This window comes from Cricetulus griseus, chromosome 4 (assembly GCF_003668045.3).
Source record: "Cricetulus griseus strain 17A/GY chromosome 4, alternate assembly CriGri-PICRH-1.0, whole genome shotgun sequence".
Lineage (NCBI taxonomy): Eukaryota > Metazoa > Chordata > Mammalia > Rodentia > Cricetidae > Cricetulus > Cricetulus griseus.
In genome coordinates, this window is record NC_048597.1 from 92,134,332 (window position 1) to 92,149,066 (window position 14,735).

Here is a 14,735-nt window from a genome sequence, read left to right on the forward strand (position 1 = left end):
TCCTAACTGGAATGTAACATGTAATTTACAAGCTTTAGGACAGAAATATGTTTAAGAGAGCAAACTTAAGTAGTATGTGCACTAGAGGCATTCCCACACAGATTTTAAAAAGCCATTTTAACCTTTTTTACGTCTCCATCCTGCAGGAGAACGTTTGCAGCCATGAGAGCTCAGGATTCTTTCTGATTCAGGAATGCTTGGAGCTGGACCATCGCCCATCCCCCACTAACCTTATTTGTTTTACTGAGACTGTTTCCAGCCAGAGATGGGTACAGTTTTCCTTGCCTTCAGGGAATCCTAAGACAGAACACACATGACAGAATGCATGATTCCATGATGGGCACTCCTGGTAGGTTGAAGGGAACGTCCTAAGACAGGCACAGTCATCTGTCCTGATGCAGAAGCACAGGTTTCTTTTTATTAATTTAAGAGAGAGGTAGGGAACCAAAATAGTTCTGCTATGGAATATTTTGAGATCCAGCCTTGGGTTTCACTAAACAGGAGCTCCAGCCCACTATTGTATTGCTAATACTAGCAAATCTACTATTGTTTACCAGAGCCTCAGTATAGGATGCCTCCTCGTTTTTGCATCTCTATGGGCCTAAGTATCTGGATAGGCCTGCACCTGGGCAGAGAGACAAGGTGTAAGGAACTAAGGAGAGTTAGGGGCTAGCGACCAGAGATGAGAAGAAGGACAGAAATGGTTTCCTCGAGGTCATGGCAGGATGGTTAAGAAACAGTCGAAAAGGTGGCAAATAAGAAAAAGACTCTAGTTTTACAACATGGAACTGAGAGCTCTTTAAAGATGACAAGATGACTGTGTTTGGTCTTTATCGCCACTGGGTTGCTAGGAATTTCCAGGTCCACACACCCCCACTCAGGCTGAACCTCATGGGTTGAAGGGACCTGCTCCCCTTTCGGCAGCCATTTAACAGCCGAACACGTGCTTGCCATAAACTTGCCTTGGCCGCTTAGAGGTAGGATGCCTGTCTAGTGACAAGGAACCCATCAGAAGTTAGTTAGTCACTAGAAAGTCAGATGCCTGCCTCGTGACAAGGAACCAATCAGAAGTTAGCTGGTGGCGCTATGCTTTATGACTCTGGGTGTGCTTTACGGACAATCGCACAGCAATGACGTAGAAAGCATAGCAACCACCCTGGGAGGGCCTATGGGCCATAACAACCAGTTGACCAGTCAACCTATGACAGAATAAGCTGGTTCCAAAGGGCTTGAGTCTCCCTGTCTCCTCTAGTTCTACCACCTGCAGGACCCACAGTCTCTCTCTTGGTCTGGCTCTGCTCTACGCCTGTAGCTTTCACTGGTTGGACGCCCCATGGTCCTGGCTCTTCCAGTATCCTGCATCTTCCATTATGGCTTCATCTTCATGCACTGGCCTCCTGGGTCCTTCTTTGCAGAGACTCTGAGCCTGCTTCACACGGCCAGGCCTCAGTGGCTGTTAGGAATCTTCACACAAGCCTCCAGGATCCCCTGCACTACAAGGAGTCTCTTCAGGCCTTTCTTAATTCAAGCTCTTTCAAAAAAAGCATTTGCATGCTTACAATTGGGAGCCTTCATGGTGTTTCTCTCACAGTGCCATTCCTGTTATCCTGTGTAGAACAGGTGGTGTGTGTCTGACAGGCCCAACCCTTTGGACGGCTGCACACCTCACACTTCCTGTCACTCAGCTGTATCTACTTCTCTTTCTCATTGCAGATGGAGGTGAGAGCGAGCATCAGCCAAGCCGCAGATCCTGTTCTCAGGACATGGGTGGGCAAAATGCAGCCAGCTTCTTTACCCTCATGTCACACAGATGACCTCTAGTCCAGTTCCCATGGAGGTCTTATTCCCTGTGCTGGCTAGTTTTATGTCAATTTGACACAAGTTAGAGTTATCTGAAAGGAGGGAAACTCACTTGAGAAGATGCTTCCATGAGGTCCAGCTGTAAGCTAGACATGGTGGTGAGACGCCTTTAACCCCAGGACTCTGGAGGCAGAGGCAGGTGGATCTCTGTAGGTCAAGGTCAGCCTGGTCTGCAAAGTGAATTCCCGGACAGCTAGGGCTGTTACACAGAAAAACTCTGTCTCAAAACTCTGAAGAAAAAAAAAAAAAAAAAAAAAAAAAAGCAAGCAGGCTGAGCAAGCCACAAAGAACAAGCCAGTAAACAGCACCCCTCCAGGGCCTCTGCATCAGCTCCTGCCTCCAGGTCTCTGCCCTGTTGGAGTTCTGGTCCTGACTTCCATCAGTGATGCAGGATGGTGTGGAAGTGTAAGCCAAACAAACCCTTTTCTCCCAAAGTTGTCTTGGTCATGGTGTTTCATCACAGCAATAGAAACCCTGACTAAGACAAGTTGGTTCAAGGATATTACCTGGTATTGCTGTGACAGACCTGACCATGCTACTTTGGGAAGGATTGTGGACGGATTTTGCAACTTTGAACTAGAAATACCACTGAGTGTTGAGGGCTCAGTGAGCTCTTCTGTAGGAGCTTGGAAAGTAAGAATGTTCAAAGCAGTGCAGCTGATGGAGGCCTGGCTTGTGAAGTTTCAGAGGGAAGCAAAGAGTACTGGGTCATTTGTTTGAAGAATCTGTGGTATCTGGTGAGCTGGAGATGAAGAATTGACGGTGGTTGACAAGGAACCAGAACCACAAAAGTGAAACCTTTGTTTTGCTGGGACAATGGATGCTGGTCAGCTGGGGCTGAAGAATCAGCTGTGATAAAGAAGAGACCAGCATCAATCACTGAGGTGAAGTCTTCTGAGAAGTGTGTCCTCAGGGTCAGCACACAGAGGCTGTGTTCCAGAAGCAGTCAAGGTGGTACCTCATGCTGGCAGCTGAACTTGGAAGTGTAAGGTCATCCAGGTGTTACTGGTTTTGAAGGCCTGAAGGAGTTGTGGAGAGTAGCTGAGGTTTGTCACTGTGTGGCCGGCTGGAGTCCCTGAAGAGAGCTCAGAAGAGGATATAGGTGAAAGTTCAGCCCAGTTACAGCAGAGATCCAGAATTTTGGAGATGCCAATAGTGTATGACAACCACAAGAGTAACGGCTGGTGTGGAGTGGAGCTAACCAGATGTAGGGGAAGCTGTAGCCACGCCTTCTTAGGGGCTGGCTACAGGTGTGCCTGACCAGGCTTGTGAGGGTGTGGTCAGAGTGACATAGTGTGACTGCGTTTTCGCTTTCGGTTTCTCTTTGCTTCTTGCTGTACAACCAGAGCCTAGAAGACAAGCTATGTGTGCTGCAGCGGTCGCCAGAGAAGCGACCCAAGCCCTTTAGAGGAGCCCAGAAGACTGTGAGGTCATTGTCTCTGCCTCTCCTCTTGCCATAGGATCACTGGGATTACAGAAGCATTCTGCCACACCTGACTTTATATGAGTTCTGGGGACTTGAACTCAGATCCTCACCCTTGTGCAGCAAACATTTTCCCCACTGAGTTGTCTCTCCAGGCACTTACTAATGTAACTTTCTCCAGTACTAGGAGTGAGAAGAGCCAATCACCGCCCAGAGCAAAGTGCTCACACTGGAGACCCACAGAAGCTTGACCATAGCCAGCCGTGGCTTCCCCTACACTCAGGTCTCTGTCCTTGTGCTGTCACACCAGGCTTCCTCCCTGCATGCCATCATGGTCTAGCCCTGCAGTGCTGGATGTCGCCTCTCTCCTTAACTCCCCTCTAACATTTGTACAGGGAAACATATAGCCATAGAACACTGGGAAGAGGGGAGCTGGGGTGCCAATGTTCAATTCAGCTGCCTGAATAACTAGAAGAGAGAGAGGACACCTGTCTTTTGTGATGCCCCACCTGATGCTGGTGCCATGGCCTGGCTGCAGGAAATGACTCTGAGTTAATGGTTTGAGCTTTTCCGTCATGCACGGGCTTTGAGATGGAAATAAAATGCAATGCGATGCCAAGCTGAAGGTTAATTGAGTATTTTGTGCACCACAGAGATGAAAGAAGAGCCCCCCTTTCCTTCATCCCCAGCCAGGCTGAGACACCCACAGATGTGGCCAGTTGGAGCTGGACAGAACTGCACCTTTGGAAGGCTTCCAAAGGAGAGGAGGCCAAGATAAGCAGAAATGGGGTGGGGTGGGCTGGTCCTCAACAACTTATTGGGTGGAGCTTGAAGCTGGGTAGGACTCCCTTCAAGAAAGCAAGAACCTGGGTGTCAAATTTTCCTTTTCCCACTGAATCTCAATGAGTTTTCCTAGTAACTTCTTCAGGGAAATGTTCTCATGAGTAGAATTGTGTGTTTATAACTTATCACAAGAGCAACAGGGAGCCAAAGAAGGCTTCTGAGAGCTGTGTGTGTATTTACATGTGTCTGATGCATGTGTGTGCACATGTATGTGTGTGCATGTAGAGGACAGAGGTTGATGTCAAATGTCTTCTTCAACTGCTTGCCATCTTAAATATTGAAGCTGAGTCTGTCATTGGCTAGTCAGTTTGCCTTGGGGACTCTGTCTGTTCCTCCCTAGTGGCATTTACATGACTCTAGTCCTGGGATTACAGGTGGGCTGCCATGCCTTGGTGGCTTTCTCATGAGTGCAGGAGACCTGAATTCAAATCCTCATGCTTGTGAAACAAGCCCCACCGGACCATCTTCTCAGCCTCCCATGCCACTCTAGAGTGGAGTTTTTCTCTCTGAAGTTTCAGTTAAGAGGATCTCAGAGATGATCCCCATTATTGATCCCTTCTTTGACAGATGCCTCCCAGCCCCTGGCCTCTAACTGAGGTAGAAAGGTGGGGGATGTCCTTCTGTATACATGTTTCTCTTATTGGTTGATGAACAAAACACTAATTGGTCAGGCAGGAAGATAGGAGGGACTAGGAGACAAGAATTCTGGGAAAGGTAGGCAGAGGGATACTGTAGAGATGCCATGCTACCAAAGGATTATGGGTAAGCCACAGCCTTGTGCAATTCATAGACTAACAGCATGGGTTAATAATTTAGAGACAGCTAGCTAATAAGAAGCCCTAGTCATCAGCCAATAGTTTTATAATTAATATAAGTCTCTGTGTTCACACATTCTCTGGGGATGAGAAGGGTGGCAGGACTGGGTGGGACAAAAGAGAGCCCACAGCAACAGTAGATTTCCCTAAATGGGCCACCCCTCCTTCACTCTCCGCTTGTATGGATGCTGTCTTTGCTGCAGGAATGCTTGAGCTCTCTCCTAATTTGCTTTCCTTCTTTTTCATCCTTTCTTGGAAAATGCTTCCTTCTAGCTACCCTTCTTGATTCATCCACCCACCCACCATCCACTAACTTATCACTCCATACAAGGCCTGCCTCCAGTAAACATGGACATCGATGTCCCATAGTCCTCATGGAAGACTGAAGAAACTGCAGCTAGGGAGAAGGCTTGGGGCACACAGCTTGGAAGAAAAGGAGGTGGAATTCTGTCCCTGTCCCACGAGGATCAGCTGTTCAAGATTTGTGGGGCTTTTGGCTCAGCTGGAGCAGGAAGGCTAAGGCCAAGCTCCAGGGACAGCTTTACATGATAGTCCACACACACACACACACACACACACACACACACACACACCTGAAGAATAGAGGATCCAGGAATGAACCCACATAGTGACAGCCACATGATCTTTGACAAAGGTATCCAAATCAGACACTGGAAAGAAAAACAATCTTTAATACTGAGGAATCTTGTAACATAACAGAAATGGACCTATGTCACCCTCCAAAAAAAGAAAAATCAATTCAGCATGGATCAAAAGCTTCACTCTAAGACCAGAAATTGCAACTGTTAGAGGGAATAGAAGAAAATACCCCAACATACTGGCACAGGAAAGGGCTTTCTGAGGGTGTTCAACAACTCAGGGAAAAGCAGTAAGAGACTGGACTGTACAGAATTTGAAAACAAGAGAAGCCACCAGCAGAACTAAGGGATGGATGACCTTCAGAGTGGTGGATCTTTGCCAGCATCACATCAGGATCGATAGCTAGTGTCTGTAAAGACCATGGGAAATTAACAGTCCCCCAATAATCTCATCAATCAGTGAGCACATGAACCAAACAGTTCTCCAAAAACAAACACAGGGCAATAGAGATGAGCAAAACATTCATTGAATGTTCTTAATCGCAAAGAACAGACAGATGTGAAGTCCATCTCACCCTAGTCAGAATGACAACGCATGCTGATACAGATGTAGGGAAGGAAAGCTTAGTCATTGCAGGTGGGGTGGCACTAGGACAGCCATGGGTCACCAGAAACCGAAAGTAGAATCCCAGACAGTTTTCTGGGTAGATGCCAAATGACCTAAGCTAGCCTTGTGCAGAGAGCTCATGCATCCAGGCCTATTGCTATTCATGATGACAGAGTGATGTGGCTAGCTTAGATATCTGTGGACAGATGTGTGGTTAAAGAAAATGTGGCATGTTTACACAGCAAGTTGTGTTCAGCCATAAAGAAAAACAAAATTATGTCATTTGCACGAAAATAGATGGAGTTGGAGACCATCTTGTTAAACAAAATAGCCAGACTCAGACAAATGCAACATCTCCCATATGCAAAATCTGGGTTTTTTTTTTTAAAGATAAGGGGGCTTTTTGAGGGGGGTTGAAAGAGTGGCAGGGGGCATAGCAGGGTTTGGAGACAGATCTGGTCAAATTGTATCACGGATACCACGACAAAGCCCATCAATCAGCTCACAATGAATATACACTACAGAGATTACACATTACAAAGATAGCTATTAGACATGTGGCACCTGTCTGCTGCTCACAGAGCCAGAGGCCCTTGGACTCCTGCTTCTGGTCTCTTCCCAGTCACCTGGGTCTGCCAGAAAAACTTTTTCCCCAGACATTACCATCTGTCCCTGTCCTCATCTCACAGAGGACAGTGGGAGGAGGCAGCTGAGAGGCCTCCAGAGGCCACCTCTCTCTTGCCTCCAGCAGTCCTTGGAAGCTGCCCTCCAGGCAGGGCGATGACCTCAGATACAAGCACTCAGAGCTAACACCTTCATTCTGGGCTCAGTGTTGCCCTCCTGGGGCGCTGGGGGCTGTGTTCTAGATGGACACATTGTGGTTGTTCCTAGGGGATGTGGGAAGCAGCCTAGGGCAGCTGCCTCCATTTAGTAAACACTTTCACCATTGTTACCTCCTAGTCACTTAGTGTAGTCTAAGGTCTGGTGAAATAAGATCAGACACTGACAGGGGCAGATATCTATACTAGCTGCAGAATGCAGACAAGGAAGTGCTATAGTGTGGCTGGGGCACCTGGCACAGCACCCTTCATTTCTGTTCACTCCAGCTATTTGATCATTCAAGAATTGGGGGCTGGCAAGATGTCTTGGTGTGTAAAGGCACCTGATGCCAAATCTGACAACCCTAGTTTGATTCCTGGTAGGAGGGAATCGCCTCCCACAAGTTGTCCTATGACGGCCCCACACTGCTGTGACATGCAAGCCCCGACTCCACTCACAGTAGATATGTAAATAAATGACACAAAGAAAATAAAAGGATCTTGGCACATCTTGTTCCACCTCGTCTTTAGTCTGAACTTTGCCGAGTAACCCTTCCTCCCCTTCTTCTTTATGTCGTATGCCCAGTGGCCATGCCCGTCCCTTATGCTGTGAGCTGAAGTCACATATGTGATTATCTGTGTACTCTCCCTGAACACTGGCCTCCTTGGCAGAACGAATTCATAAGAACCGGGACTGCTCTCTTTGTAGGCTGCTGGTTGTGTTGCTGTGGCAACCCCAGGGCTCTGCAACTCCCTGGCATGTACTAGGCACTCAGTTAATCCTGGCTGAAACAATAAAGCAGAAACCAGCTCCTCCCCACCGCTTTGGTGGAGGGTGCCCCCGACACTCACAACTGAATGTCCAAGAAGATCCGCTTCTCCTCCCCGACGTGGATCTTCCAAACACAGTCTTCGCCTTCTGCATAGGGCTCGGGCCAGTTTGGAGATAGCACCACTCCAGCCACAGCAGAGAGTTCCCCACCACACATGGCTGTAACAGATGGACAGACACACACCATTGTGAGGAAGCCGAGAGACAGCATAGTGGTTGGGAGTATGGTGGACGAAGTTGGCATCTCTGGGTCCCTGTGTAATCTATGTGTCCACATGAGGTGGTTGGGGGCAGCATGCACGTGTGTATTTGTGCATGTGTGCCCCTGTGCCCATGAGTGCGTATGAGCATTTATGTGAGTTTGTATGTGTGCACGCGCATGTGCTTGTGTTGTGCATGTGTGTGGAGACAGAGGCTGCTGGACTCATCTGCGTCTCGTTGGTAGAGTCTTCCCCACTGAGCATAGGTCACACTGTTCTGCCAGCTTTAGATGAGGTGTGTATGGTCTCATAGTATCTGCTTCCTTCCTTGTGTGGTCAGGAAACACCCTTGCTGGCCCCCTGGTGGAACATGACCGAGCTCACCACACCAACTTGAAGCCCTTCCCCTGGCCCCAGTGAGTGCCCAGATGGCAAGGAGGCTCAAGACCCTGAAAGATTCAGCCTGGACCAGAAGCAGAGATGCAGTGGCTGCTTTCCTCAGTTCCATTCTGTTTACTGCCTTGGAAAGTCCTCAACATGGCAGAGGCTGAAGCCTCAATAAATTCTTTCCTGTTAATGTAGCAGTTTAATTCAGGGGCCAGTCCCTCGCCAGAGCAAGGTTGTGACTCCATGCCAACTGCCAGGTGGTTGCCAGGAGTGAGGGCACCCTTTATTCCTCCATATGCCAGAGCCCAGTGGCCTCGGATACAGGAACTGGGGGGCCAGTGCACGTGAGGGTTGTCACAGCCAACACTGTCCAGGCTCTGATCACAGGGAAGCAAAGCCCACTGTCTCCTCCAGTGACCCTAGAAAGTTCTTTAGCATGTACCTTCCATGTCTGACTCATCACCATAAGTGGGGTTGGTGTCTATGGTATGTGGCTGTAGAGGGTATTGTCATGAGGAACATGCAGCTCTCAGTGGACTGATAGTTATCCATGAGACCCAGAGCTGCCATGTGCTGTTGGTTGAGTTGTACACTGTAGCAGCATATGAAGGAGGGGTGGCATATAGGATCCGACACCCACACAGCTGTACACTGCAGGTCTTTGGCCTGCAGGAAGGAACAGCTCCTAAAATGGACCATTTGTGACTCCCCAAGAACCAGCAGCAACTGGATCCAGAGGACCATTTTCCTGGAAAGGGTCTCATCCGAAAACCAGTGTGCAATAAATAAGGCCACACCTTCCAGGCCCGGGCCTTGTTATTTGCAGCCAGGTGGAGGCCCTGGTGTTCTAGTGTTGTGGGAGGTGGTGGCTCACCTCTGCATAGAGGCTCCGTGTCATTCCAGTATGGGTCACGCACGTTGACACACTCAATGACAGCTGGCCCCTGCTCCAGAGAGTGGCCAGGGTCACAGGTGAACTCCACAATGGTGCCGATGTTATAGGTGGGGTCTGACGTGGTGAAGTTCCCGTTTTGGATGTAGGGTTCGTAGCAGTGACCTTTCTCAAAGGCTGAGGTGGGGACACAGAGAGGGGTAGTGGCTAGATGAGGTACATGAGATTCCTAAATAAGGCCTTGTATCAAAAGTAAGAAAGAATGCATGAATGCAGGAGGGAGAGAGGAAGGGAAGGAGGGAAGAAGGAAGGGAGGAAAAGAGGGAGGGAGGGAGGGAAGAAAGGAAGGTAGGGAAGGGAGAGAGGAAGAGAGGAAGGGAAGGAGGGAGGGAAGAAGGAAGGGAGGGAGGGAGGGAAGAAAATAGGGAAGTCGGGAGGAAGGGGGGTGCACCAGGCTCCAGCACAAGTGAGGCTTAGCAGGAAGTTGGCATTAATACAACTGAAAATCCCTCTAGGAAATCATGGGCTCGTTGGGCACTGTGTCCCTCTCCCTTATACCCCTATATCCCCCATCCCAGGCCCAGGTTCAGCCTACATACTCTCCCAGCTCCCAGGCTCCACCTTACAAGAAAGAGGGTCCCTCACCCTCAAAGCGGATGTTGAAGGCGGAGGCTGCCTGGCCCTGGTCGGATGTGAACTCGATGCGGATGCTGCTGCCCTCACTCAGCAGGCCCTCAAAGGGCACGCTTTCCGTTCGGAGAGAGTCATACAGCAGGGCTGATGTGTTTGTCAGTCCACTGTAGACAATCATCCTGGCCGGAGAAAGGACAGAGGGGTGCTGACATGTCTTCTTGGGTCAGTGACACTGTGGCCAGAAGGGGACAGGGGTGCATGGGAGTGCCTTTCTGGGTCTCCTGCCTGAACTCAAATCCTGCCTTTTCAGTCTTCCTGGTCCCTCACAGAAATGGGGACTGCCTGCTTGTCCTGAGTCCCTCAGGGATGCAGGGTGGGTGTGAGCGAGAGGGCTCCTGGGGTAGTTACTGTGCATTGGGTTACTCTGGTCTGAGAGGTAAGGCTTGGATGGCAGTGTGGTCAGGTTATCCCAGTTAGAATTTCTGTTGCTGCCATGAAACACCATGACCAAAAAGTGAGTTGGGGAGGAAAGGATTTATTTGGTTTCCACTTCAGCATTGCTTTTTTTTCAGCAAAGAAAGTCAGGACAGGAATTCAAACAGGGTAAGAACCTGGAGGCAGGAGCTGATGCAGAGCCCTTGGAGGGGTGCTGCTCACTGGCTTGCTCCCCATGGCTTGTTGCGCCTGCTTGTTTATAGAACCCAGGACCGCCAGTTTGGGGATGGCACCCTCCACACACAATGGGCTGGGTCCTTCCCCACCAATCACTAATTGAGAAAATGCCCTACAGCTGGATCTCATGGATCCATTTCCTCAACTAAGTCTCTCTCCTCTGATGACTCTAGCTTGTCACGTTGACACACAAAACCAGCCGGTACACAGGTGACATCCCACTCTGCAGGCTAAGGTCTGAAGCAGGAGCAGGGTGGGCATACCCAGAGTCCCACTCAGAGCCTGGCTTGTTGCCACTGACTATTACCCAGCCTGAGGGTAGAGCGGTGTCATTTGGGGTAACCTCTGTGAAAATATTCCTCCACCACTCCCCCCATTGTTCTGACCTGGCTGTAGAAGGAAGCTGTCACTCTTGATGATGCCTTGAAGACAGACCCAGCACCTGGCCCCTCTTTCTCTGAGAGCCTCTGCTTTCTCCACACCGATGGGGTGTGGATTACTTCCTTGACCTCTCTCTGTGTCCCTCTCTCCACAGCCCCCCCCCCCAGTTCTATCAGCCAGGAGCTCCTGTGAAATCCTCTGCAAAGTTTGTGTCCATCTTGTTCTTGGGTAGAATCTCGTCAGGGCTCTGGCTTCTTATAACTCACATACTGGTAGGTTTGAGCTATTTGTTTTCAATAACATTCATTGGGTACATGAAACTGCACAGCCAGTATCTTCAACCACTGAAGACACTGGAGCACTAGGGTCCCTGGGGCCAGCTTAGCTTCTCTGAAGGTGTCATGGACAACAAGCAGAGTGGAGTGTCTCTGGGTTAGTTGTCATAATCCACATGGCTTTTAGAAAGCACCTGTTTTAGTCTCACTGTGTTTCTCTCTTTGTCTCCGTCTCTCACTGTATTTGTCTCTGTCTCTCATTCTTTGTCTGTCTGTCTCTGACTCTCACTTTATCTCCCCACCCCCTGCTCCAGTGCTGGAGAGACAACTCAGGCCTTGCACATGCCAGGCAACAGCTTTACCACTGAGCTACATCCACAGCCCTTGGCTGTTTGATACAATTTCACCCTGGCTCATGTTGGCCCTGAAATTAAAGCCCTCCTCCCTCAGCCTCTTGAGTGCTGGGGTCACAGATGTATGACACCATCCCTGGCTTTCTCATTCTTTCTCTTTTCTCCCCCACCTCCCTCTTTTCCTCATTCTTTTCTGACAGGTTCTCTGTACGTAGTCTTTTTCTTTGTTTTCAGACAGCATCTCACTGTGTAGTTCAGGCAAGTCCAGAACTCACAGAGATATGGCTATCTCTACTTCCTGGTGCTGGAATTTAAAGGTGTATACCATGGTTCTTTTTTTCTTTTCTTTTTAAAGATTTATTTTATGTGTATGTGTGTGTGCCTGCTTGTCTGCATGTGCACTGTGTGCATGCAGGTGCTCCTGCAGGCCAGTAGAGGGCACCAGATTCCCAGAACTGAAGTTACTGAACCCGGGTAGGTCTTCTTGCAAGAGCAGTTAATCATCATAACCATTGAGTGTCAATGTATCCCGGCTTTCTCATTCTTGTCTGTAATAAATGCCAGTTCTGTTTACCTCCAGTGCCACACTGGAGAGGGAGACTGGAGAAGACTGTTTTGAAGAATGTCCATTAGCAAGGTTTGCATGCCTAGCTATAGGCAATCTTTTTGGAAAGGGGCTGTAATTTGACACTGGAGCACCCTTGGTGACAATGGCCCACCTCTGGTGACCTTGGAGCACCTCTGGTGATACTGGAGCACCCTAGTGACATTGGAGCACCCCTGGTGACATTGACCCAACCCTGGTGACACTGGAGCACCCCTGGTGACACTGGTCCACCCCCAGTGACACTGGAGCACCTCAGTTGCTCTGCCAAGAAGTTGTGGGAGAGCCTCCCTCCATTTTTCACACATCATACTGGTTGGTGACTTTTTGACACAAACCTACTCTGTGTCAGATTCTAGAATTCCAGAGTTGGTGTGCTGGATGCAGTACAGCTGCCAAGGTCCTACCCCTGCACATTCCTGCAGCTCTAGTCATCCCTTAAGGCTTTGCTGGTTCCCTGTCACTCAACCCCAAGACCTATATAGCTCACCCAGCTTGTTAAAGGGAGAGGGCAAGGATGGGGAGAGTGTGACCATAAATACGGTGACTGTATTCAGCTCTGGATAAATTCACTGGCTCCTTCATCCTTCCAATACGGCCACTGTGAGGTCCTGGAGGCTAGAATCTCAGTTGTCCCAGGATCTATCTGCTGATCACACACACTGCATTCTCTTCCTGCAGTTTTCATGCCACCCACTGCTCACCAGAGTGTGGTGGTTTGAATGTAATTGGTTACCATAAGCTCATAGGGAGGGGCACTAACAGGAGGTGTGGCTTTGTTGGAGTAGGTGTGGCCTTATTGGAGGAAGTGTGTCACTGTGGGGGCTGGCTTTGAGGTGTCCTTTGCTCAAGCTTCACTCAGTGTAACACTGAGATCACTTCCTGTTGCCTACTAGATGTAGGACTCTCAGCTACTTCCCCAGCACCGTGTCTGCCTGCACGCTGCCATGTCCTACTATGATGATAATGGACTGGACCTCTGAAGTGTAAGTGAGCCACCCCAATTAAATTTCTCCTTTGTAAGAGTTGCCGTGGTCATGGTAACAGCAATAGAAGCCCTAAGACATGGGTAAACTCCCCTTCCCCACATCCCTATCCCTCACCTGCTTTCAGAACACAACCTAAGGCAGGCTCTGGTTTTCTAGAATGTTCTAGAACAAGGTTCTAGAATATTAGCCTTGAATCTGGAGTACTCATGTTTATTTACAGTCTGCACACATGGGCCTGGCGGAGCTGTTGCCCCTCCCACTTGCCTGCCTAGCTTTCTCCAACCCAGAGTTTCTCCACTCCTTGCTTCCTGTCTTCCCAGGAGCCAGGGCTGTCTGTGCTGTGCCTGTTTTCCATGGAGAACATGTGTTTGTACAGAGGAGGCACAACTCCTTATCCCACTAAGAAAGAGATGTCGAAGTGGAAGCCCCAGGCGTGGGTGCATGTGCATGTGCGTGTGCGTGTGTGTGTGTGTGTGTGTGTGTGTGTGTGTGTGTGTATGTGCTTGATCCCTACCACCATCCCCTAATTTCCTAGGTGGCTCAGGCAAGTTCCTCTCCTCTGAATGCCTCAGTTTCCTGATGGTTATAAGTTCTTCATCCTCCTTTTCCAAGGCTTTCTTTGGGGGTCAGCCATACCCAGACTGCACACCCACCCTCTCTAAGGTGGGGAGGGGCGGCCCGTGTGGATGGCTCACCTGTCCTTCTCTTGAAGCATTAGCCTTTCAAGATGCAGGTGCAGCTTCTGACCCTCTGGGGCCTCAATGGTCCACACACAGAGCTGGCTGCCATTGGTGTTTCCAGGGTAACTTGGGGAGAGAACTCGGCCAATGGTGGCGTTGTGCACGGCTCCTCCACACGGGGCTGGGTGCAGAAAGTGAGGTGTAAGGTGGGAGGGAAGAGCAGAGAGGAAGCGGTGGGCTTGGTCTCCCCTCAGTGCACCCAAGTCCTCCAGCTGGGGTGGAGCAGGGAACACAGGGGAGGGGACCTGCTGTCCCACCCCATGCCTGAGGCAACCAACATCCATGTGCTGCTACAAGGAGGACTTCAATGTAAAGACTGAGCCTAAATGTTCATTTAAAAATCCACATTCATTCCACATTCATTCATTCACTCACTCAATCACTCATTCATTCATCCATGTGTGCATATGTTACAATCCTCTGTGGAAGTCAGAGGACAGCCCACAGGAGTTGACTCTTTCCTTCAACCATGTGGGTCTTGCGGATTGAACTCAGGTCTTCAGGCTTGACAGCGAGTGTGTTAACTCAATGAACCACCTCACTGGCCCGATGCCTCGACAATCAGTTACGAAATGATTCTCAGGGGCAGACAGGAGCAGTTCACGGAAGGAGAAGCATGTACTAAGGACTTAGTGTGCAGACACTGCAGCAGCATAAGAATAGAAGAAACTCCAGCTGTGTTCTGCTTTTACCCACCCAATGGCAGGCTGAAAAATATCAATAAAATCGGAGCAGTATCAGCAGTGGGTATGGTCTTACTTTTTCACGGTGGGTCACTCACCAGCTGGGCTGTGACTATTTCCTGAAGGACA

At 49.5% G+C, this 14,735-nt stretch overlaps 1 protein-coding gene across 3 annotated transcripts in view; it reads right to left on the bottom strand.

The window, feature by feature from the left end:
- Sez6l (seizure related 6 homolog like) overlaps positions 1–14,735 on the bottom strand; it is a 168,825-nt gene that overhangs the window by 36,897 nt on the left and 117,193 nt on the right. For all 3 annotated transcript variants that reach the window (XM_035444303.1, XM_035444302.1, XM_035444301.1), the window contains exons 6-9: positions 13,879–14,044; positions 9,922–10,088; positions 9,259–9,453; positions 7,818–7,956 (exon numbers count right to left, since the gene is read on the bottom strand). In XM_035444303.1, the coding sequence (XP_035300194.1) occupies positions 7,818–7,956; positions 9,259–9,453; positions 9,922–10,088; positions 13,879–14,044 (667 nt within the window). The remainder of the gene's footprint in view (positions 1–7,817; positions 7,957–9,258; positions 9,454–9,921; positions 10,089–13,878; positions 14,045–14,735) is intronic.